This window comes from Polypterus senegalus, chromosome 12 (genome assembly GCF_016835505.1).
Source record: "Polypterus senegalus isolate Bchr_013 chromosome 12, ASM1683550v1, whole genome shotgun sequence".
In the NCBI taxonomy this organism is placed as follows: domain Eukaryota; kingdom Metazoa; phylum Chordata; class Cladistia; order Polypteriformes; family Polypteridae; genus Polypterus; species Polypterus senegalus.
Window position 1 is genome coordinate 103,042,167 of NC_053165.1, and position 26,295 is coordinate 103,068,461.

At 36.0% G+C, this 26,295-nt stretch overlaps 1 protein-coding gene across 1 annotated transcript in view; it reads left to right on the forward strand.

Moving 5' to 3' along the window:
• LOC120541445 (inositol hexakisphosphate and diphosphoinositol-pentakisphosphate kinase 2-like) overlaps window positions 1-26,295 on the forward strand; it is a 267,227-nt gene that overhangs the window by 141,587 nt on the left and 99,345 nt on the right. The window contains 4 exon segments of the mRNA XM_039773073.1: window positions 8,672-8,781; window positions 8,947-8,996; window positions 8,999-9,031; window positions 11,661-11,786. Of these exon segments, the coding sequence (XP_039629007.1) occupies window positions 8,672-8,781; window positions 8,947-8,996; window positions 8,999-9,031; window positions 11,661-11,786 (319 nt within the window).

Here is a 26,295-nt window from a genome sequence, read left to right on the forward strand (position 1 = left end):
GCTGCTTACGGTTAACAAAAACAGCATCATTCTCACATTTTTTAGGAAGGATAAACTGAACAGAAAAGGAAGTGGGCTGCCATTTATATAAAACAGAATTTAAATGCAAATCTTCTTCAGCTGGATGATTACCCACATCTTAGTGAGAACATCTGGGTTTGTCTGGAAAGCAGTAGGGAGGCCTTCTGTTAAAAGTGTGGAATAGACTCACCAATGCAGACAGTAATGTCAATGCGCATCTTTTTAATAATATTAAAAATGTTTACAGGGGATATTACTGTCATGGAGGACTTAATATTAAGGTAGAGTGCAAAAGTTTATTATTTTTTTACACAGTATGTTAAAGCACCAATGTCATAATGTTGTAATAATCAAGATAACATTCAGGGTGTAGTGGTGATTGAACTGCTAGGATCAAGTTATCATAATATTATACAATTCTCAGTGTTTTCGCAGAATGTGGATGCAAAGACTAAAACTGTTAAGATAGATAGATACTTTATTAATCCCAAGGGGGAATTCACATACTACTGCTACTTTAAGAAAGGCAAATTTTAAAAGATGTACTAAATTCTAATAGAGATAAACCAGGATAAGTTAAGTGTAGAAACAGTATGTAGCAGTGGAACAGATTTAATACATTTTACATATAATGAAGGATGAGTTCATCCCAAAAGTAGAAATTAGTAAAAAAAAAAAAAAAAAATTAAAGTGAAGTGTATCAATAGTAAAGGGTATTTAAAATATACAGTACAGACAGTTAAACAGCAAATGCTCTAAAGTTGTATTTTTCTGAAGTCTTCACGTGGGAGAAAATGGGCAACCTCCCAGCAATAGCATGGACCACTACAAAGTACGGTGGAACCTCGGTTCACGACCATAATTCATTCCAAAACTCTTTTCGTAAACCGATTTAGTCGTGAACCAAAGTAATTTCCCCCATAGGATTGTATATAAATACAATTAATCCGTTCCAGACCATATGAGCTGTATGTAAATATTTTTTTAAAGATTTTTAAGCACAAATATAGTTCGTTTTACCATAGAATGCACAGCGTAATAGTAAACTAAATGTAAAAAATTAAATAACACAGAGAAAAGCGTCTGTGTATGTCGCGCGCTCTCTCTCTCTCTCTCTCTCTCTCTCTCTCTCTCTCTCTCTCACTCGCTTACTGCACAGGGAGAGACTGAACACGTGCGGAAATCATTGGCGCGCACAAACCAAAAGGGAAACTGGCTTGTTCGTATACTGAGATGTGTGATCGTGAACAGATGCAAAAGTTTGGCGAACTCCTTGGTCGTAAACCGATTTGTATGTGTTCCAAGAAGTTCCTGAACCGAGGTTCCACTGTACTGAGTGATTTGGAAATTGTCAAGAGAGAAGTACTGCTCAGATTAAATAGACTAAAATCTACCAGGTAATATTTATCCTCGATTGGCAGATAATCTAGAATCTGTTGAATCTTAATAGAGGGACTTGGACAGAATACAGGCTTGAGCAGATCTGCGGCAGATGACATTTAATGTAATTAAATGTGAAGTATTACATGTAGGAAGTAAGACAGTTAGACTTGAATAGACAGTGGGTGGTTTGAAACTTGAATGTACACCTTATGAGAAGGATTTAGGAGAAATCAACCTATCAACCACCAGACTGCGCTCATAAGCCTTTAAGAAGGATCAAAGGCTATATAGCATGATGTGTAGCGTACATGTTCAAGGAGGTATGCTTAAACTGCACTGAGTACTATTTTTATCTCCAGGCAACAAAAAAAACAGAGAATTGCTAAAAGAATTACAGAGAAAGGTGACTAGGATGATTCCAGAACTGCAGGGAAATAGTTATGAGAAAGATTATAATCTTTTCAGTTTAAGCAAAAGGAATTTAGAAGGTGACATGACTGAAGTGTTTAAAATTGTGAAAGGAATTAGTACAGTGGATCGAGACTGTTACTTTAAAATAAGTTCAACAAGAATACAGGGACATAGTTGGACACTTGCTAGGAGAAAATTTAAAACAAACATTGTTTTTCTTCACACAGAGAACCACCATGGAAAAAGGTCCAAAGCACCATGGCAGTGATTGTGACTTGTTAATAAATATCCATGCAAGTAATTCCACAGTTCATGTGGCTTTGTTTTTAAAGTTTTAGTATAAATTCAAAGCAAAACATTTTGAACAAACGTTAAGAAAAAAAGTTGATAATATCAAAGAACAGTTCTTTTATTAGATGCTTCTGTTCAAGGTTTGTATTTATTGGGTTTCTTTGAGTTTCTCGATTTTTGCTTTTCTGGGGACTTTAAGTGCAGTTGTATTTCATGTTTTTTTAACATGAGAAACCATGTCACTGCTTTCTTTGGGCATACCCAATTTGAGTAGTAGGTTTTGATTTTTTTTTTTTACTTGTTCAGTGAACTCTTCTGCAGTTGTCAAATTAACTGCACAGATTTTAATCTCTGGATTGTCTTCAGTGAGGAAATCGTTTATTTGATCTGTTTTTTTGGCCACTTGTGTTCTGGCTTAATTAGGAAGCTAGGTCTTTGTGACCAAATTTTGCTTTTGACAAAACTTTCTAGGCCTAGTCCTCTTGATGTTTGATCTGCTGGATTTATATCAGATGTGACATGCTGCCATTGTGAAGGCTGGGAATGTGGACACCGAACTACACACTGGACGTTGTTGTAGTTCGCGCCCAAACAGGACCAGCAGGATAGATTTTAGACCCAGCCACAAACAAACATATTACATGTCAACAAAAACAGCAAAAAAGGTTCAGTTTATTTAGATGTGTAGAGATAAAACAGTGTCATGAAGGCTTTGTAACACAGTCCATAGGTAGTGACACACAAAAATCAATCACCATTTTATTTCTTTATTATTTACAACAGTTACAGTGCAATGTAGTGTCCCCATATCAATAGAAAAACATCTGCACTATGAACGGCAGTCTTAGTCTTCTCAGTTAATACATGCATTTCAGGATGTGGTTCCTTAACACACAACAGTTACAAGTCCCAAAAATAATCCACAACAATATATACAAAAAAAAAAAAAATCGGGTATATGTACAAAAAGTGCACCAAAACCTAATAAGTATATAAATATCTTTGCCAAACCTTTTCTGTTACAAGGAGAAATTTATAAGAAGCAAAAAGAAAAATATATACAAAAATAAGCACAAGCCATCAGCAACTATTGGATACTAAAATACTGAGCAATGTTGCCACATAACTCTCTCTAGTCAGTCTAAAGGCAGAACCAAATGAAGGAACAAATGTCTCCTATTAGGCAGGAAGTCCCTTTTATACTAGGGAGTGTTACTTTCAACCTATCCTGCATAGTCTTTTCCCTTCCTCTAACTGTGGCAGACACCGGCATGTTCCAATTATATGCTACACCAAAACCCTGCAAGGCCAGTATTAAATTACATGTCGGCCTTGCATGCATGCGTGAGCATACCCACAACGTGTTTCAGTCAGCCAAGCTGACACCTTCTCTGGACTTGCTATAGTAAGTTGCTTTTTCATAATTTTACTCTGGATCCCCTTTAGTGAAATAATGCAAGAATTAAACTAATGCTACATGGTTCTTACTCTGCAACAGCCAGTGGCTATGAAGATGCTTGCATTTTAACCAGGCAAATATGAAGTCCAGTAGTCCTTTCCTGAATCCAGCCCAGACACCCAGGGCACTCTTTGTTGGGAGCATACCATGTCTTATGTATTTATTATTTTGTTCAGGAGCTCTCTCTGCTTCAGGAACAGATCAATAGATTGTTCAGGTGTTACTCACACCCATTTGGTCAGGTGAGATTCCTACCTGAAACATGAAGTTTGCAGATCTCTTTCCAGTTTTATTTATTTTTTCTTTCATTGCAACTGTCTTTTAAACGGTCAACTTCTGAAATTATGAAGCACCGTGTCAGCTGCTTCCTTAGGAACTTGTTTCTCTTGCATATTCAGCTGTTCTACTCAAAGCATAACAAAAACTGGGTAAGGAAGTATCACCAAAAAGATGTACTGTCATTTTTAATTCTTCCAAGTCTTCACATAGATTACCTGCAGGCCACCACAAAAAACAAAGTAGGTCAGTGTCGTTATCAGGAACTTTTACTTGGTCGAACATCAATTTAATATCTGCAATTAATGCCACTGACTCCTCCCTAAAGTTTATAAGGACACCAATGAACATGTTAGTTAGGTCAGAACCTTTTCAGTAATTGTTCATTAAGACTTGATAAGTACTGTATAGTCAAAAACTGCTCAAATCTTATTTTCCGTTGATGTAGAATATAGAACACCCTACCTGCATTGTGGTTCATTCTTTCTTTGGGCTTCCTTTGGGTACCTTGACAGCATAACCCTTCTCAATTATGTCTCTGAAAGCTTTATAGTCTTCATGGAAACCTGAATTTTTACTCAGTTTTCCCTTAAGTCCAATAGCAACTGTTTTGCAATATAGTGATTGTTTGGAAGTTTCTCATGTTTTAAAGGCAAATTTCAGCAGTAATGGCTACCTAACAGCCTTGCAGATTCTGAAACTATACACATGTTCTTGACGTTGTCTTGTGACATTTCTTCTTTCTCTTCACAGCTGCACTCCGGAAAATCTGTATTGTACTGTTGATGCAACGTTTCTTAATTTCTGATATTGTTACTTGATTAACTGCATGTTTTGGTAGCTTACCACTGTTTTGCAAGGTTGTTTATTTCATTGTATAGTCACTGACCATTCATTCAAGTGCCGTATTGATAGCGTGAGGTTTATTTCCTGTACTAGAATTAAGTTGCCACAGCTCAAAGACTTGAGTGTTGTTGATGCCTATTAATAGATCATTGTCTGAATTCATAAATTGTAGATGTACCCTCTTAAAGATTTGTCCTCTTCATAATCTACTCCTGTCATGGCATATTTTCTCCGTCTACTGGAAATCGTACATGCATATATAATTTCGGTATATCAATGTATATGTTATCATTGAGAATGCAGACTTGCAAATCTGATAAAAGAGAACATTTAGTTAGCTTGAATCAGTGTTCTTGGAAACATTTGAGTTCTTCCTTGAAGATTTAACTGTCTTTGAAGATTCTTGGTACAAATTGTTACTGTATTGCCAGAGTCTATAAAGAAGATATGCTTGTACATACGTCTGTCACTTTTCTTAGATTTTACCTTAACAGGTCCCACATATATTGCATATCTTCACCAGATCATTTCTTTCATTCTGAGCATCAGCACCTGTGTTAGACATTAGTTGTCCTTGCTTGTGTGCTTTAAACATTTCAAACTTTAGATCCCTTTTTTAGTTCTGTTAGTTTTAGTGTGACTGACGGTGAAGGTGCAGATACCTCAGCAGTTGCCTGTGTTGGTGAAAAAACCTTTTTTTTTTTCTTTTTCAGTTATGTGCTTTAAGTGTGGAGCTTGAATTTCATTCTGACATTTTTAAAATTATACAAGTAACTGAGCAGCGTTTCCAGGCAACAACTTCCAACATCAGCAACGTCACAATTGAGACGGTCCTTTGGTCAAGAAAAGTCAAAACTTCTTATTTTGGCCAGTAAATAAACAGTTGTCCAAATGCCTTTCTATTTTATCAGAGTCACTTTAACTTCTGGTTCAGCATCTGTCTCTTTCAGTCTCAATCATGCATAAACAAAAAAGAAGAGCACAGTTCCCTCTACAGCACAGTATTTTCTTTTCATCAACTCAATCCTGAGTACAAGTCTTCAGAATTCAATTTTCAGTTAAAAGTCAACCAGTGGCAGTTTTCTGACAAAAAAATGTAGCTTTAGTTGCAAAAGTTCTGCGGCTTCTCCTTTCTTATGGAGTATAGGGAATGTGTGTGGCTTGTCGACATGTTTGCATGCAAATAATTCCAGTTTATATGTCTTCATTTTAAAAGTACTGTATTAGTAAAAAATCGAAAACAAAACATTTTACACAAACATATAAAGAAAAAAATTGAAAATACCAAAAAAATGTTTTCATGTACAATGTTTCTCTTCAAGACTTATTTATATTGTTACAGTTGTTTGAGTTTCTTTTACAAGTTCTCTATATAACATACAGTCATATGTCCTTGCATTCAAACATCAGAAAACAGCATGCTGTCATTACTCCATTAAAAACAAAGTAAATCAAAAAGACTGACTACATTTTATTACTGGAGTTCAGATAAAGCTGAGTAATAAATCACACTAATAGGCCTCATTTCAAACAATGATGAGTACATATACAGAAAAAAGGTTGGAAATCCGACATTGTGGTACAGCCATAATAATTTGGCCCTTAACATTCAAAAAACTGATCATAGATTTCAGGAAACTGCTCACCTATCACATGCTATATGAATGGCTCAACACATCACTTAAACAGTTTGTTCCACATGCAGATATTCTTACTAATCATGTCTGAGTTTCTACTCAATCTATGTATACCGACACACTAGACTACCTGGAATTTGAATCGCACTATCTCTATTTTTGTCATTGCCCTTGCATGCTGCATCATATTTTAGCATTTTATATTTATCTTCTTATATGTACGGGATTGTTTGTTTTCTGTGTTATCCTTGTATGTTGTACCAGTACTATTAAGACAAATTTCTAGTACACATTCATGCACCTGGCCAATAAAATGAATCCTGATTCTTATTCTAAGGAAGTTCCATTACAAGTTAGTTTTAGGAATTAAACTGAATCATCCATTATCTGTGTAGCTATGAGAAACTCACAAATTTTAAGCATCAAGCAAATGCTATTGTGAATTGTAACATAAGCATTAAACACTTTTATTATTATAGGAGCAAATTTAAAATTTCAACAGAGTGTATATAAAACAGTTTAAGTTAATTTAGTGGAGCAAATTTTGGACTGATGTATAGCAAAGCATAAATAAGAGAAATTGGGAAGGAAAAGTTTTTAAGTGTTTAGACACTTAAGTTGAAAAGTATTTTATGTATAATTCAGGACAAATTTATCACAAAATTCAGAAGCATTTAAGAGTAAAGAGAAGTGATACACAGCTAAGAATGAAGTTACAGAGGTAAAAAAAACTAGCCACACGGCATATGAGAGCAATGGTTAAAAAGGTTTTTAGAAGGGCTAAAAGACATTTGGAGAGAAATATTTCAGAAAAGGTAAAAAAACGGCCCAAAGAGATTCTTTCAATATCATAAAAGAGGTCAAGGAGGAGTTGAAGAGTATTAGGAACGGTAAAGATGAGAGAGAATATAAAGACCGTGAAATAGCAAATACTTTTAACCTGCATTTTTTTGCAGTTTATTTGCATTTTGATCTTGTTTGGCTCACAGAGTGGGAATCTACATTCAAATCAGTGAACATTTCAAAAGGGTATATTTGCAAAGCTCCTCTCCACAGGAGTTGTCTTCAGCCAGAATGTCTGTGCCATTGTTAGCAGGTTCTCCTAAAAGAGAGGGTTTTCAAAACCCTCATATTGCATTTTTTGAAAAGAGAACATAACTTATTAGAAGTTTTCCTTGGAGTTATTGTGTTATTTTGTGGTGTATGTGATCCAACCCTTGTAGAGTGAATTTCGGTATTGTGTGTGAATTTTGCCCTGGGGTTTTCTTTGTGTTTGTTTCTCTTTACTGCTTTGTAATTTTTAATTTCAATTCAATTTGGATTCATTTCACTCTGTTGGTTAATTATATAATTCAGCTATGCATTATTGTCCTCAGGAGTTAAGTAATGCTGGAGCTCCTGGGCAGGTTAAACACTTCGTGAAGTTTGTCACTCTGTCTTAGTGATGGACAGAATGAAGCTTTGTGAAGCACTAAATATTCTAAGGAAATGTGTCTGAAATTATTTTGAAGCATTTGACACTCACCTCACTAGTGACATCTCCTGGACATTTGTATTAAAAATGTACTCTCGGGCAATAGAGTTTAATAACAGTCTGTGAAGCACCAGGACTTTATGCAAATGAAGATACAGCAGAAGTGATTGACAGTAGCACTAACCAATATGGTGTATGGACAACTGAAGAAAACGTGGTGTCCTGTACAGAAAACAATGGATGTATTCACATTTTCTGTGAACAGCGAGTTGTGAAATGGAAAGGAGAAACTTTTGCGAAGCTTAGTGAAGTTGCGAAACTCAATTAATAAACAAGTGCTTATCAAGTTTGATTACCTGTGGCTGTGAGAGCTGGTGTTGCTTCTCCAGAAGCAAAAAGGCCGGGAGAGAGTAATAGAGACAGAAGTGGCATCCTTGGATCACAAAATAAATAACATTTGAATACTTTCATTCAAAAACCCTCAAAAATGTAGACTTGATTTTTATTAGTTCAAAATTACCCCCAAAAAATTATAAAACTACCAGTCATATTGTACCTTTTTATTTTCTTTTGTGTTTTAATAAGTAAGAGGAACTTTTCTAATATTATGTTGGTGGTATATTGTTACATTTTTTTTATATTATTCCATTTTTGTATTTTTGATTATGTGCTTTGATGTTAATTATTTGGCTTACATTTTGTTAATTAAATTAATTTCAGTAATTACATTCTTGAGTGGCCATAGACTGTTTCCCTCTCCTTTTGTGGTAATTCGTAATATATATTAATGATAACATTTGATTTTTTACAGTATTGTGAATTGTCCTAAAAGTCATTGACTTTGTTGTTTTATTGTTTGGTCCTGTCTCCTAGGAGGTGCTAGATATTTCACGACAGCTTCTTGCTGATCTGGATCAGCATAATGATTGTGAGATTGAGGAGAAATCATCTAAACTTGAACAGTTAAAAACAGTGTTGGAAATGTAAGTGTTGCAGAAATCTGCTCTATTCACACAAAGTAGCTGAAAACTCTTATCTGTGAAACTGGTTAGTGAAGTGTATGCTCAAGCCAGAGCAGTTTAAAAAAATAGTACAGTTGTTTATTAAAGTTACCCTTTCTTCTTCTTTTTTTTTTTTTTTTTTTGCAGGTATGGACATTTTTCTGGTATAAATAGAAAAGTTCAGCTCACATACCTGCCACAGGGGCAGCCAAAACCTCCAGTGAAGAGGAAGGTATTGAGCCTTGATCTGTTTTGATATCTGTGTGCTTTCTGAAATGTAACACAATCTGTGATTCATCTTTGAAAATAAAAAGAAATTTACTGTTTGAAATTTTACCTGACATTATTTACATGTCTATTACAAATTTGCAGATAAATATGTCTTGAATTTTCAGAGTTGTGTGTATGTGTGTGTGTGTGTATATATATATATATATATATATATATATATATATATATATATATATATATATATATATATATATATATATATATATATATATATATATTTTCCTTTAGTACTTTTCTTGTAGAGTTTCTGTTAATCTTTACCTGTTTATGCTAATTGACTTTTCATTAATTGTACTTGTTGTCATTCCATGGATTGCCTGTTTTATCAATGTTATCTGTGTAAGGGCTCAAAAGTGACAGTAATTTATATTGTAATTTTATAGGCACATGATATGTAATTTTCTGTGATGACTTCTTTTGTTTTTAGATATAGCTGTCCTTATTTGGTGATATATAAACAGAAAAAACGGTTTCTATTTTCTTTTTATACTTTCATGTTTTAAAAATCTAGGGTTACTTTTTCGGTAGTCTAAATAATTACATTATACTTCAGGGGTATTCAACATCAGTTCTGGAGGGCCGCGGTGGCTGCAGGTTTTTGTTCCAACCTTGTTTCTTATTGTGAAGTCAATTATTACTGATGAAGGCACTCATTGCTCAAATGACGTTTTTATGCCTCATTTTAGTGGTCCTGCATGTTGAGGTTCTCCAAGCCCCTAAACCCCCCAGGGGTAATTGATTATTTCAGTTTAAAAAGCTCCATTTACTGTTTTGAATGGCTTATTATTACCAATAAGATGCAAATGACAAAGGAGGCAGCAGTTCTCCATCTAACATGTTTCCATTTACATCTGTGTGGATTTATTATGTACTGTTTTGTTTAATAAAACGCGTAAGAGAAAAATGTGACAGGCTGAAAGTTAACTGCTATAGGCTTCAAATCATTTAGATATATCCCTAGAAAGGAAGAAATCTAACCTAACATTACAGACTAACAAGCCATAAAATTAAATAAGGTCTGAGATTGGTAAGTTTTGGACTCTAATTAAGCAAGTGTTATGGAACAAAAACCTGCAGTCACTGTGGCCCTCCTGGACCAATGTTGCCTACCCCTGTTATACTTGATATCAGGTCTACCCACAGTTAGTTTTAATGACATGAAAGAATTTTTTCCTCATTTTTTGTAAATGACCTATTTTTTTCACTTGTTAGGAATAAGATCTTTTTAGAAGTGGGAGAGATCTGATGTGATTTGCTTTGATTTCAGTTGACATGAAAGGTTATGTTTTAACAACGATAGAATTCTGTGTGGTTTCCGATTCTTTTTTTTTAGGCTTTCATCCATAATGCGGGTTTTATCAAATACACCAAAATTAATTGTATATTGTTTACAAATTTAAGGCACTTGATTGTAATCAATCTGTAACAACATAATGGTGCATGGAATGGCCAAACTATTCTAACTACCAACGCTGCTTTGGCATTGTTAGAAGACCTAACAAATGGAAGAATTAGAAGAGAAGGGCGTATTTAGAGATCATACTGATTTCTTGTCCCATGAGGGTGACTGGCTTCTAAGTCAAAAATGCTGGTTATAAGTGTCTAGCCAATAATTGCAGCAGCTTATTGCTCAAACGGTGTGAGCCCTGGAATTCTGCTACCTCCTCCAGTGGGCTGCGACTCATCTTTTCATGTTGACTTTGATATCTAACCACTTCTTTTTTTATTTCGGCACTGTAATACTTTCTGAACTTTAACTTTTGAATGCTTCCACCATACTGTGCCACTATATCGGTTTCCTTTTTTTGCTACTTAAGCCACCAAATAGTGCAGCTTTCCTTGCCTCCACTTCACTGAGCAGAACTTCCATTTTGCATTTGCCGAAATTCTTTTTTTACATATGCTTTTGCCATTGTCTTTTAACAAACACTGAATGGAAGGGTCCATTTACATTGACTTGCATATTCTAATAGGCAAAATTCTGGAAGGAGTTGGGATGGGGCTGTGGGTTCCTACATGTGCATTAAAATTCATGTTCATTGGGATTTATAAAGCGAAAGTGCTCGGAACTTTGCTTATGCACAGTTTTGTACATCTGAATTTTTTTTGTGCATACACATATTTCTAGTTTTGTCCACACGCCATGTTTTAATGTGAATTCTACACAAGACATTACACAAGAGTCCCCAGGACTTTAGGTACTTTCAAAGCTAGACTTGATATTATTTTGGAAAAACTAAGTGGATTGATCTTGCGAGCTTTATTGGGCTGAATGGCCTGTTCTCGTCAAGATTGTTTTAATGTTCTGACATGATTTGTGTTTATTTTAAGAAAAGCTGAAATTTCAATTGGTGTGTTTTTTTTTCAGTATTTACTGTATAATCCAACTTATTCTAATAGATTAGTCAAATTATACTGATTTTTTTGTTTGTTTCATTTCCATGTATGTTACACTTTTATTAATAAAGGTTGTAATTAATATTAACCATTCTGTATTTTGCATATATTAATAGCAGTGCTTGCATTGTACAGTTAATCTTTGCTAATGAGACCTAATTTTGCTTGTGCAGATACTCATAAGGATGGGCCATCCTTACTTCTGGTTCTGAAGTGGGGTGGGGAATTGACACCAGCAGGCAGAGTACAGGCTGAAGAACTAGGCAGAGCCTTTAGATGCATGTACCCTGGAGGACAAGGTATAGTTTACACTACTTCTAAATTTTTTTTTTTTTTTTTAGGTAAACTTTAATTTTATTCAAATTAAATGGAATTTTAGTAATTATTTCTAAGTGGTCTTTATATACTGTAGCTACAGTGATTATAAAAAGTAATCAGCACCCTGAGGTTTGTACATCTTAATTATTAAACATCATTGAATCACAGTGGGTTTAATATGGTTTGAGATGGCTTTTTCTTTGTGGAATGATATCATGCAGGAAGTAGCCATTTGAAAATGGGAAAATTGTGGCAATCAAGCAATGCACATAGTCAAAAAGCAATACTTAAATAGGCCATGGCATTCAAGGGTTGATTGATTGATATTAACGTACCCAAAGTGTGCCAAGAAAACATTTTGCCTTAGTCAATTGTTTAAAACATATAATCTGGTCAGCCTAAAATGCAGTTTTTTTGCTGGGATTATATTTGGAGAGAAGTGATACACATTTTTACTTATTTTGCTCTTTATTTCATCAGATGTGTTGTTTGTTTGCTTGTTTATTTCCACTCCATAAACAAAACAGAAACCCACATGAACAAATGGAAGTGGGAAGGTGTAACTCAGTGCTCCTAATAGTCCAACAGCACATGAACACAGCATTACAACAATGTAGTGAATACAATAAAAATCTAAGGAACCAAATCTGTCTCAACTATTAGTAATATCATTGTTTAAAAAGAAGCCGAAATATGAACAGGACTGTGAGAAATCAAAGTGTTTTACTAATAAAATCTTGGAATTGGTTTTAGATAACAGCATTTTCTTAGAATGCATGCCACACTACCAGTCCATATTTAGAAAGAAAAAAAAGATTTCTCATTCCCAAGGCAGAGCTCTTAAAAAAACAACCCTTATCCTAACCTGCCCCTGTTCAGGGGCAACTGGGTGACAGACTAACTCAGCGACACCAGTTAGGTAATAAAGAGATTTTTTAATGATATTTAAATGACAACGTAGGATGCCGGAAAATCCACAGAATCACTTGATTTATGAGAGTCCCAATATGTTAAGAGTAAAGATATTCCTTAAGCCGTACTCGCAGGTCATCTTTTGTATTTTAAATAGCGTTCTCATACAATTGCAATCAATACAATTTATATAAAGGATTAGCAATTTTGGTTGCAGAAGATAATGTAAGATAGTTTATTCCATCTGCAGAATGAAGTTCGTTCGTCAGTTATATAAATTTATTTTCAACATTTTAAATCACGTTGTCATTTAAATATAATTAAAAAATCTCTTTGAATCTAACTATTACCTAACTGGTAAAGGATGTTGCCGAGTTGTTTCTTTCACCAGGTTGTATTTTCACCGAGTTGACTATCATCCAGTTGCCACTGAACCACTCAAACCATTCTCTAAAATAGTTTCTATATATCATCTTGCTTTCCGACCTTCAATTGCAGGACACATTCACAAACAGACATACAATCACTCTTACAAGGCCAGCTTTAAGTGGCCTGCCATCTAAACCTACAGTCAACTTAGGTAAATGAAGAAGTAAAAGTAATGTTTAGGATGTGCAAAGAAACCTAAGACTACATTGGGAAAACCCATGCAGACATTGTGTAGACTGGGGATTAAATCGGTCTCTTGGGAGGCATGAGACAAGTTACACTTGGATAAAAAAGAAGAATGGACATGGGCTGTGTGCTGTAATGCATTTACAGCTGTGCTTAGAGAGACAGCAAGGTGAATAAAGTTAAAGAGAGAACTTTCACCCCATTTGCAGGTGGACCTTTAAAACTGCTGTTGCAATGTGTGAATGTTTATAAGATTGCATTATAGGAAGCAGGAAAACTTCATTAGTGTTGTTTTTTGTTTTTTTTAAATGAGGTCTGGTAGATAAATGTCTTTGTACAATATTGAAAACAAGTGGTGCCAAAATTGAATTAATGGAAGGGTATATGTGTGTACTCAAGGCAAATACAAGTGAGCTTGAAGAAGATACTTTCTTTATAAAAATACAGGTCTGTGACTTAATATTTTGTACATTTTATATATTTCGGTGTATATATTATGGGGTGGTTTTGGTGTGATGCAAGTTTTTTGCCTTTTATTTAAAATCTACTTGTGCTTGGATTCAGACCATCCAATTTTCCATTAAAAAAAAAAAAACAGTGATTGGAACCAGCCTGAAAGATCTCGATTGGTGCATCTCTGCTAATGAAGAATGATTATGATTGGTGGTTCACTACGCATGCAGAGCCTGCATGTCACCCATTAGCAACAAGAACCCTTAAATCAGAGTAAATCTGTTGTATCAGACAGACCTCTCTTGTAGATTAGTCATGTAAAATGAAATCTTACTGTAATACACAGTAAAAAGGTTGTAGAATGACATGTTTGATATTCCTTGTACACATTGTGATGACGATGCTGACATAGTACATTGTGCAGCCCTAGTTGTAAACCATTCTACCTCAAAATTTGACGTATTGTGCATCTTGGTATGGTTTGTCTGCTCACCATAGTTATACAGAATGGTTACCTCAGTTACCATAGCCTTTCTATCAGCTCAAACCAATATAGCCATTCTTCTCTCACCTCTCTCATTAACAAGGTGTTCTAGGACAATGTGGGCATTGCCCAATCTGCTAGGCGTTTGTGGCACACCTGACCTGTTAACAAAGGATATTAAAGAGGAATGCAGGCATCCTTCTGCACCTTCCCCAACTTGCATTCCAAACTAAGTGACTGAATTTCAGCTTGTACCAGTGTGCCTTCATCTGATAGCAAAGGTATACATCAGATTGGCACTGACATCTCTCCAGAGGCCCCTAAGCAGACCTCTTGAGTCAGAAGGTGTGAAATGGACTCAAACAAGGATCTCAGAACTTAAAAGCTATGAGCCACAGCTATAAGGTAAGAGAGCCAAAGCTGACAAATCCTCTCTGGGATTCTCTTAAGGGAGGGGAAGATATTCAAAATGACCTCATGAAGATTGGTCTCTGAACCAAAAGAAGTTATAAGCTGCCCTCTCCACGAGGAGCTGAAAAGGTAAAATTCACTTCTCTTTGTGAACCTGAAGCTGAGACCAAGTCTGTCAAGCCAAGACTGGTTGCCAATAGTCTTATGAGGCTGAGAAGCCATTACTTCAAGAAGGAAATTTCAGCATCTAAACTCAAGCCAGAATGAGTAATGCCTTTGTTCCTATGAAGTGACAAAAGACATCAGAAGGCAACCATACATCACTGACAAGGATCATTAAGCAAAGAGAAACAGTGCACTCCAATGCATGAAGAATTTTCCACTTGAACCCAGAGTAACAACAAAGCAACGACTCCACATAACATTGAACATCACACATAAAGACTTAAACTACAATAGAACTCTAGAATTCTGAATACCAGTAAACCGCCAGCCTGTATGTTTATCTGTTTATCTGTCTGTCTAATAATATTTAATATTTAATAATATTTAAGAGAGGTTGGTCTCGTCCGATGCGAGAGATGGACGTCTGAAGTGGAGCTCCGCTAGCAGTGGTGCTATTTTTCATATTATTTGCTTATTATTCTGAGATATCCTGTACAGTATATGTAAACACATATAAACATGGCCAACAAGAAGGGGGTCCGAAAGAATCGAAGACTAAAGCTACATCCAAGCTGCGATCGGCAAGCCCTAGTTCGAGATACGGCCTCTCAGAGACAGACCTGGATCAGATGGGCGAAAGTACAGACTCCTCGAGACCACGGTCCGCTACATCGTCGCCGGCTGAGAGCGAAAAGGGAGGCGAAGGTGCGATCGTGAGTGCAGATGTGGATAGCTCGCCGATTGGAGAGGATTACCTGAAACTGGAAAAGGCCGGGAGGTCCACGGCTTCAGTTACGCAATTACGGGACTGGAGCAGCGGGGACACCGGCTTCAGCAGAGTCTGCTGCTTCATCTACGGTACAAGAAGGCACATTTGAGCTATCTGAACTGAAAGTGTTGCTCGCTGAGCTCACGCAAGATATAAAGCGAGAAGGCTAATGAGAAAGCAACGGCAAAGGCACTTGAGAGACTGAAACAGGAATTAAAACAGGAGATGAAACAGGCCAATGAATGTCTGCGACAGGAAATCCAACAGGCAAATGAAAGGCTGCGTCAAGAGGTACAGCTTGAACCCGACAGGTGCTGGGTAAAATTGAAGGCGCATTGAGAAAACTTCGGCTAAACTGAGCAGCTTGCTGATCGATTGGAGCATCTTAGTGAGACATTCACGAATCGGATCGAAATAGCGAACATCTAGCTGCCAGTGCGAGGAAAGAGCAGTAAATGTCAGTTGAATGTAAAAACTTCGGAGAAAAACTTGGAGACAGACTGGCTGCTTTAGAAGATGGGAATAGAAGGTATAATGTCAGAATTGAAGGCTTGCGGAGAATCGAAAAGTTTAAACCGGTGAAATTCGCAACTGAACTTTTTCTAAAATAATCGGGCGACTTTAAAGCAGAATCTGAGATAGCAGCGGCTTACAGCGTCTGCGATCAAACACCGTCAGACCCGACCAAGATCTTTTATAGTTAGTTTTGAGCGATTATCATTTAAGTTAGAGGTGATGGAACTCCTCAGGAAAAAAGGAAGATATTATATATGAAGATTGCCACATTAGCGTCTTCCCTGACTTCTCTCCAGCAACAGCTATCAAGCAGCGCCGCCTTCTATAATATTAAACAGCGGCTAAGGCAAGCCAATGTCAAATCGACCTCCTGTATCCGGCAAAACTGAAAGTGGAATGGCAGGGTCATTTCTATGTTTTAAGCTAGCAAGGAGGAGGCAGAAAATGAGTTAAGAAAGCTGATCCCGGGACTATTCTGATACATAATTGTGAGTCATGGCGGTAAATGATAAAGCTAGGATTAATAATCTACTGTCTGATCTATTTGTTTTTAAAATCTGGGTTTTTATCAGCATATATTCTCATATTCTTATATTATTATTACTTACTTATTACTTATCATTACTTAGTATTACTAGAGCTAAATGTTTATGTTTTATTGTGCTTAATTACGTTTTCCTCCTCTTTTTCTTTTCTAATTATTTCATGTGTACCCTAAATGAGACTGTTCAATATCATACCCTTGGTTTGCTGTTATTGCTATTACTGCATTAAGACTTGTTATGCTTGTTTTGGACACATCTTTAACACCATCACCTGGGTTTATTATCTGGGGATATCATCTTAATGCACTAAAATTCATGAAGATTATATGTATATATATATGTATATATATATATATATATATATATATATATATATATATATATATATATATATATATATATATATATATATATATATATATATATATATATATATATATATATATATATATATATATATATATATATATATATATATATATATATATATATATATATATATATATATATATATATATATATATATATATATATATATATATATATATATATATATATATATATATATATATATATATATATATATATATATATATATATATATATATATATATATATATATATATATATATATATATATATATATATATATATATATATATATATGTATATATATATATATATATATATATATATATATATATATATATAAGTGCAAAATTCTTTTTTTTCTTTTTCCTCTTTTAAAGACTATATTGGTAACAGATATCTCTATCTTTTAACCTTAAAGCGCCACTGCATGGGGGCTTGATGTGCTTTGGGCGTGCTCTGTCTCTGGGTATGTCAGAGGACTGGGACTGCATGAAGTGGGTTTTAGCCTCACCTGGGGAGGCAAAAGGGAGGGTGGGGGTTAAGGGGAAGAGAAAGAGAGCAGGCTTGATCTATATCTAATCTATCATCTCAATCTTTATAATTATAACTATCAACGTAATAATAAGCTGCATGGCAACAACTCTTGGGGGAATAGGAAATTAAGACCTAAACTATTTCACTTCCAGTTAAGACTATAATATGACACCAAAAACTCAGAATCAGTGTCTCCATGATGGGACAGTTAACTTCGTAAGCTGGAATGTTAAAGGCCTGAATCACGAATTAAAGAGAAAGAAAGTACTTTCTCACCTAACAGGTCTAAATGCTAAAATAGTATTTTTACAGGAAACCCACTTACTAAGTAAGGATCAGTTCCGGCTGCAAAAAGACTGGACTGGCCAAATGTTCCATTCTAGTTTTACAAAGAAAACTAGAGGGGTGGGAATTCTCATACATAGAACAGTACCATTTGTAGCATCAGATGTAGTATTGGATCCTGAAGGGAGATATGTGATGGTCATGGGAGACTTATCTAACTGTAAAATGATTTTGATAAATGTTTATGCACCTAATGTTGATGATAAGGAATTTATACAAAATTTATTTGCATCCATTCCCAATCTGAACACTCATAAACTTATAATGGCTGGGGACTTTAATTGTGTTCTAAATCCACTTTTAGATAAGACTTCCTCCACAGGGGAGCGCAACTAACACCGCAAAGATAATTACAAAGTTTATAACTGATCACAACTTATCAGATCCCTGGAGTTTTTAAACCCAAATTCAAGAACATATTCTTTCTACTCACCAGTACATCATTGCTACTCAAGGATTGATTACTTCTTTATAGATAATAACTTCTTGCCTAAGATTAAATCTTGTAAATACGATGCTATTGTTATTTCAGACCATGCTCCGATGATCTTGGAGCTGAAATTACTAAGCCCCATACACTCACCCGCAGATGGCGTCTCAATCCGCTTCTATTAGCTGACGAGAATTGTACTGAATTTATATCCAAACAAATTGAATTCTTTCTAGAGACAAATACATCCCCTGAGATCTCTGCAGGAATACTCTGGGAAACTCTTAAGGCCTTCTTAAGAGGACAGATTATCTCATATCTTTCCCACAGAAATAAATCCGAGCGAAAGTAGCAGAGATAAAAGCGAAATTACTAAAATAGATGAAGAACATGCCAGACTACCAAGCGAGACTCTACATAAGAGGAGGCAGGCTCTACATTCAGAATTAAACCTCTTGACAACTAAAGAAACCGAACAACTAATTTACAAATCCAGACATCATTATTATGAACATGGAGAAAGCTAATAAGCTTTTAGCGCAACAAATTCACAAGCAAGAAGTGCAACGCAATCTCGTAATTACTAACACGAATGGAGATAAAATCATCGAACACAAAAATATAATGTACACTTTTAGAGACTACTATAAATCCCTATATACTACTGAGTTTAAAGAAGACAATATACAATCTAATGCATTTCTGGATAAATTACAGATACCACAAATTGACGCTATTAGTGTGGAGGAGCTCGATAAACCTCTGTCATTATCAGAATTACTGGATGCTATAAAGTCACTCCAAGGTGGAAAAGCAGCAGGCCCTGATGGCTACCCTGCAGAGTTTTACAAGAAATTCTCCGCTCAGCTAGCTCCCCTCCTATTAGCAACATTTACAGAAGCCAGAGATAACCAATCTCTTCCACAAACCTTTCGCCAAGCACTAATCACTGTCTTTCCAAAACAAAATAAGGACTTATTACAATGTGCATCATACAGACCAATTTCACTTCTGAATAACGACGTTAAAATACTCTCTAAAATCATAGCTAGAAGGATGGAGAAAGTGCTCCCCTCAATAATATCACAAGACCAAACTGGATTTATTAGGGGCCGACACTTATCTTCAAATCTTGACGCCTGTTTAATGTAATATACTCACCAACTAAATCAAACACCCCAGAAATATTATTATCATTGGATGCAGAAAAAGCATTCGACATGATTGAATGGAAATACCTTTTTACTATTTTGGAGAAGTTTGGGTTTGGCCCAACATTTGTGCATGGATTAAATTACTGTATACTAACCCAGAAGCTTCAGTTTGCATCAATAACATTTGCTCAGACTACTTTAAACTAGAGCGTGGCACAAGACAAGGATGCCCTTTGTCACCACTGCTGTTTGCAATTGCCATTGAACCACTGGCAATACATTGTCGAAATACTGATCAGATAAAGGGGATTAGCAGAGAAGGACTGGAACAGAAAATCTCATTATATGCAGATGACATGGTACTGTATATATCGGACCCAGAAAATTCTGTGCCTGCAGTCTTAGCAGCACTCACAGAATTTCAAAAGCTCTCTGGTCTCAGAATTAATCTGAATAAAAGTGTACTCTTTCCGGTGAATTCGCAAGCATATAATATTAGATTAGACACCCTTCCTTTTATCATTGCAGAACAGTTTAAATACCTCGGGGTAAACATCACAAGTAAACATAAAGCTCTTTATCAACAAAATTTATGTCTGTATGGAAAAAATTAAACAAGACTTGCATAGATGGTCAACCCTTCATCTCACACTAGCTGGAAGAATTAACACTGTTAAGATGAATATTCTTCCTAAGCTCCTTTTTATTTCAAAACATACCAATATACATTAATAAATCGTTCTTTAAGCAATTAGATTCAACAATAACCTCATTTATTTGGAATTCTAAACATCCACGCATCAAAAGAGCGACCCTACAAAGACAAAAGGCAGAAGGCGGCATGGCTCTACCTAACTTCCAGTTTTATTACTGGGCGCAAATATACAGTCGATAAGAACCTGGACACAAATAGAAGAACATACACAGGCATGGACCGCAATAGAAGTAAAATCCTGCAGTACTTCTTTGTATTCCTTGCTTTGTGCTCCAATAAACACACGTTATCGGCAATACACTAATAACCCAATTGTGCTCCACTCACTTAGAATCTGGAACCAATGTAGAAAGCATTTTAAGACGGAGAAGCTTCTTTCTGTGGCACCCTGCAAAAGAACCACCTCTTTCAACCCTCACAAACATATGCAGTTTTAATATCTGGAAAAATTTGGAATTAACTTGCTTAGAGATCTTTATATAGACAACGTCTTTGCATCCTATGAACAATTACATTCCAAATTTAACATTCCAGCTACAAATTTCTTTCACTATCTTCAAATCAGGAACTTTGTTAAACAGAACCTTCCAGATTTTCCTCATCTTGCACCCTCATCCACGCTGGAAAAATTATTGCTCAATTTCAAGGAGTTAGACTCCATCTCTACAATATATAAAATCCTTTTACAATCCCTTCCTTTCAAAGATCCAAGAGGACACTGGGAAAATGACCTCTCAATTAATATATCAGAAAAGGAGTGGAAAGTAGCAATGCAGAGAATTCACTCAAGCTCCATATGCAAAGCATACAATTATACAACTCAAAATTATCTATCGAGCACATCTGTCTCGACTAAAACTCTCCAAAATGTTTCCAGGGCATGATCCAACCTGCGAACGTTGCAACCAAGCCCCAGCCTCACTAGGTCACATGTTCTGGGCCTGCACCAAATTAACATTATTCTGGACAAAAATTTTTAATTACCTCTCAGACAGTCTTGGACTCACAATCCCTCCTAACCCATTAACAGCTGTGTTTGGGGTTCTTCCAGAGGGTCTTAAAGTGGAGAAAGACAAACAAATTGTGATTGCATTCACTACACTGTTGGCACGCAGACTTATTCTGATAAACTGGAAGAACCCAAACTCTCCTCTTTTAAGTCAGTGGGAAACTGATGTGTTATATTATTTAAAATTGGAAAAAATCAAATACTCAGTTAGAGGATCTGTGCAGACTTTTTCAAAACATGGCAGGATCTAATCAGTAATATTTTGAAATGATTTTATAAAGCACAGAGAATTTGTTGATTTAGGTATTTTTAAAAGCCTTAAATTTTACACCGTTTGGCTTGCTCTCTCTCTCAAGGGTGGGGATCGATCTGTTCTTAGCATAATTCTTTTTTTTTGTAAAAACTTGATTGCTATGTATTGATTGTAATAAAATTAATAAATAAATAAAAAAATATTTAAGATCTAAATAATTCAACTAACATAAATCCATCATCCATTTATATCTTTCCCTATCTACTTTCTCCATCCAGCTTCTTTTCTAAATTTTTACCAGTCACATCTGCATTTGCTAATGACATGATTTTTAAGATGAGGCTGACTAATAGTGTACTGGACCCCATCCCCACCAGACGTCTTAAATCATGCCTTCATGCCATAATCCTGACTGTTACTACAATAATAAATACATCCCTTGACACTGGCTTTGTGCTATCCATCCATCCATCCTCTTCCGCTTATCCGAGGTTGGGTTGCGGGGGTAGCAGCTTGAGCAGAGAGGCCCAGACTTCCCTCTCCCCAGCCACTTCTTCTAGCTCTTCTGGAAGAATCCAGAGGCGTTCCCAGGCCAGCTGAGAGACATAATCCCTCCAGCGTGTCCTGGGTCTTCCCCGAGGCCTTCTCCCGGTTGGACGTGCCTGGAACACCTCACCAGGGAGGCGTCCAGGAGGCATCCTGATCAGATGCCCGAGCCATCTCATCTGACTCCTCTCAATGTGGAGGAGCAGTGGCTCTACTGTGAGCTCCTCCCGGATGACTGAAATTCTCACCTTATCTTTAAGGGAAAGCACAGACACCCTACTTTGTGCTAGCCACTTTTAAAATCGCTTCTATAACCCCAGTGTTAAATGAGTCTGATCTTGATACTGACCATCTTAACAGTTTTTGGCCTATTTCTCACTTAACCTTTTCTGTCAAAGTTCTTGAGTGTATTGTGGCCTCCCAACTCGCTAGTTACTGAACTTCTAATAAACTGATAGAACACTTTCAGTCTGGTTTCAGAGTGCAGCACAGCTGTGAATGGCAAATAAGCTATTTGTCAAAAAGAGAAGATTGCTCTGTACTGAACTGTAAACAAAATAAAGCAGTGGTAGCCAGCCCAGTGTGACAGGATACAAAAATGTTCAAAAAGATTGGTGCTGATAAAGTACAGAGGTAGTTGACAACACAGTGAATACAGTGCAACCATTGTTGTGTGTGGAAGTTGCTCAAACTGCAAAAATGATAGCAAATTGATGATGTAGACAGTATTTATACTAAGTCCATCATGCTGCCTGCTGTATACCTATTCTTGCTCTTGTCAAAGAAAAAACCAACAGTCTCAATAATTTAGCTCCCTGAAATAAGGATTTATTTGTAATTGTAGAAGTATTGAGACACTTGGATAGAACTTGAGGTATGCCTGCATATCTGGATTTTAACCCAGTCCGTGAGGCTTTTCATAGGTTTCTCCGACAATTTCATATCATTGATAACATGTTCCCATCAAAGGTTAGTTATAAGTAACTAGTTTCAAGTAATAACATGCAAATTCAGTTCTTGCCAAGTCATCCTTCCTGACATTATCAAGCATTCCTCTTCACAGGTGTTGTACAGTTCCTTTTCTTTATTAACTTTCATATCAAAAGTCCATGCCCTATGTATGCTTAGTTTAACAGGGGATCATTTCAGAAATAATACAGATATGTTTATTCATCTTTAACATTATACTTTATAACACTTCCACAATACAAATTCCATTTTCATCAATTTTAGATGAACTATGGTTCTATATTTGAAAAAAGAAATTAAAAGTCAGAATCCTAGGGGACTGCCATATATACCCCAAGTGTAGCTAGAGTAGTACAGCAAGAACAGAAAGAAATTGCAAACTTGACTAAGCAAAACAGTACTATGAGAATAACAAAAAGTCCTATAATGAACATAGCTTCTTTATGCCATCAGGTATTTAAGTCATCCAATTGCCAGACAGTATACCAAAGTAGTGCAAAACTGGAGAATGCACACACAATAAAAAAATAAAAAAAACTATGCAAAGTGTTAATATAAATTATGGTCTCGTCCTTTACAGGAGATAGACTTCTGAAGCAGAACTCCATTAGCAGTGGTGTTATTTTTCTCTCATTTTTTATCATCCCGAGGTATCCTGTATCTACTCAACCCGAGGGGGGTCAATTGCAGTATATTCAAGCATACTGTATATAAACATGTGTGACAGGAAAGGCTCTCAGAAAGAAATGGATCCAAGCCTAGATAGGCATCAAGTCCAAGCTCAAGATACAGCTTTTCAGAGACTCACCTGGAACAGACAGGCGAAAGCACAGATTTCCCAGGACCTGGCACTGCTGCATCGTCTCCAGCAGAGAGCAATAGTGGGAGCAAATGTGCAAGTGAGTCAGGTCACGATAGCTTGTCGATTCCAGAGAATTCATTGAAACTGAAAATGGCCTTGCCTCTCGCATTGTCATGTACTCCATGTGAGCCTGGGACATCAATTTAACTGGGCTTGCCACTTCACCCACGGAGCATGGAGAAGACCGAAACTATCTGTCCAAACTGAAGGTAATGATCACTGCAATGGCCACTGCCACCGGTCAAGACATAAAGGAGATGAAGAATGATTTAATGAAAGATATAAAGAAAGAAATAAATTATATAAGGAAATAAAGTACATACACAAGACAAACGAGAAGCTGCTTCAGGATATTAAAGACCAGGAAAACATTTAAATAAGCGCTATGAGACAGCCTTTAAAGGTATGTTAGAAAAAATTGAGGAACAAATGCAGGAAAATGTGTCTTAAGTTTGAGAATAAACTGAGAGCACTTAGTGATCATTTGTATGACATTAAGTAAACGTTCATGAGTCGAATTGAAATAGCTGAACAACTGGCATCTACCACTGACAGAAAAGCAGTGGCTGCAAATTCTGAATGTAAAGTATTCGGAAACACACTTGCTGCACTGGAATATAGATGCAGAAGGAATAATGTTACAATTGAAGGTCTCCCTGAAAATCGTGAAAGTCCAAACCCAGTGAATTTCGTAACTGAACTGTTCTCTAAAATAATTGGAGAGGATTTAAAATCAGACACTGAGATAGCAGCAGCTTAACCGCATATGGGGATCAAATACCTCTAAATTTAGAACTCTTATCGTGCGTTTCAAAAAATTACATATGATGTTACTTCTCAGACAGAAACAAGAGATTATATTTGAAAATAACTTCCGCATTTTCCCTGATTTCTCACCCTCAACAGCTGCTAAACCTGCCGCTTTTTACAACATTAAACAGTGCTTACAGAAAGCCGAGATCAGATACAGCCTCTTGTATTCTGCCAAACTAAAAGTGGACATTCAAGGCAAGCTCTGCACTTTTACTTCTACGGAGGAAGCAGAAAAAGAGCTAAGAAAACTGGTCCCGACACTTTTTTGAAATACAATTGTGAGTTGTATCCTGTCCTGGCATGGCAAAGAAGATTTTACCAGTTTGATCCACTTGCAGTGATACTGGTATCATAATTCTACATCCTTTTCCCTTCTCTGCCACTTTTTGTTTATGCTTTAATTACAATTATATGTATGTACCGTATGTATGTATGCATGTGTTAATTTTTTATTTTTTTTTCAAGGAGACTGTTTAACATCATACCCTTGGTTTATTGTATTAGGGTTTACTATGCTTATCCAGGGCTACTGTTTAACATCATTCAAAGGGTTTACTCTCCCAAGACTGTTGAAGATTATATTTTATGTTTATAGTATTTGGACTTTATTGTCAATAGATATCTCTATTTTAATCCTTATACGCCACTGCTGGGGGGGGCTTGTTTTGTTGTGGACATACTCTGTCTCTAGGTATATTAGAGGAATGGAACTTTGTGAAGTGTGGTCCAGCCTCAGGAAAAATGGGGGGATGGGGGGTGGACTAGAGGAGGAAAGAAAGATAGCAAGCTATCTCTAATCTATGCTTTTAATCCTTATAACAATAGGCTTCATGACAATAACTCCTGGGAAAATTTCAAATTAAGGTCAAAGCTGTCTTATCTTAAGTTAAGACTACCAAATGACAACAAAAGTTCAGAAGCAATGTCTCCATGACCGAACAGTTAACTTTGTGAGCTTGAATTTTAATGGTCTGAATCACGAATTAAAGAGAGAGAAAGTATTCTCTCACCTAACAGGTTTAAGCACTAAAATAGTATTTTTACAGGAGACCCACATATAAAGCAAGGATCACTTTTGGCTGCACAGAGACTCGACTGGCCAAATATTCCATTCCAGCTATGCAAAGAAAACTAGAGTTGTGGGAATTCTTATACATAGAACAATCTCATATGTAGTATCTGATCCTGAAGTGATTTTGATAACTATTTATGCACCCAATGTGGATGATAGGAACTTCATCAAAACTTATTTGCATCCATTCCTAATGTGAACACTCATAAAATTATAATGGCTGGGGACTTCAGTTGTGTTTTAAATCTAGACCTAGATAGGTCTCTTGCCGCAGGGGCGATGACATCTAACACTGCAATGACATTTACACAGTTTGTAACTGATCATAAATTATCAGACCCCTGGAGATTTCTAAACCCAAACTCAAGAGCATATTCCTTTTACTCAACAGTGCATCACTGCTACTCAAGAATTCATTATTTCTTTGTAGATAACAATTTCTTGCGTACAATTAAATCTTGTAAGTACGATGCTATCGTTATCTCTGAACACCCTTTTGATAATGGAGCTAAAATCATTATGCCCCACATACTCATCTCGCAGCTG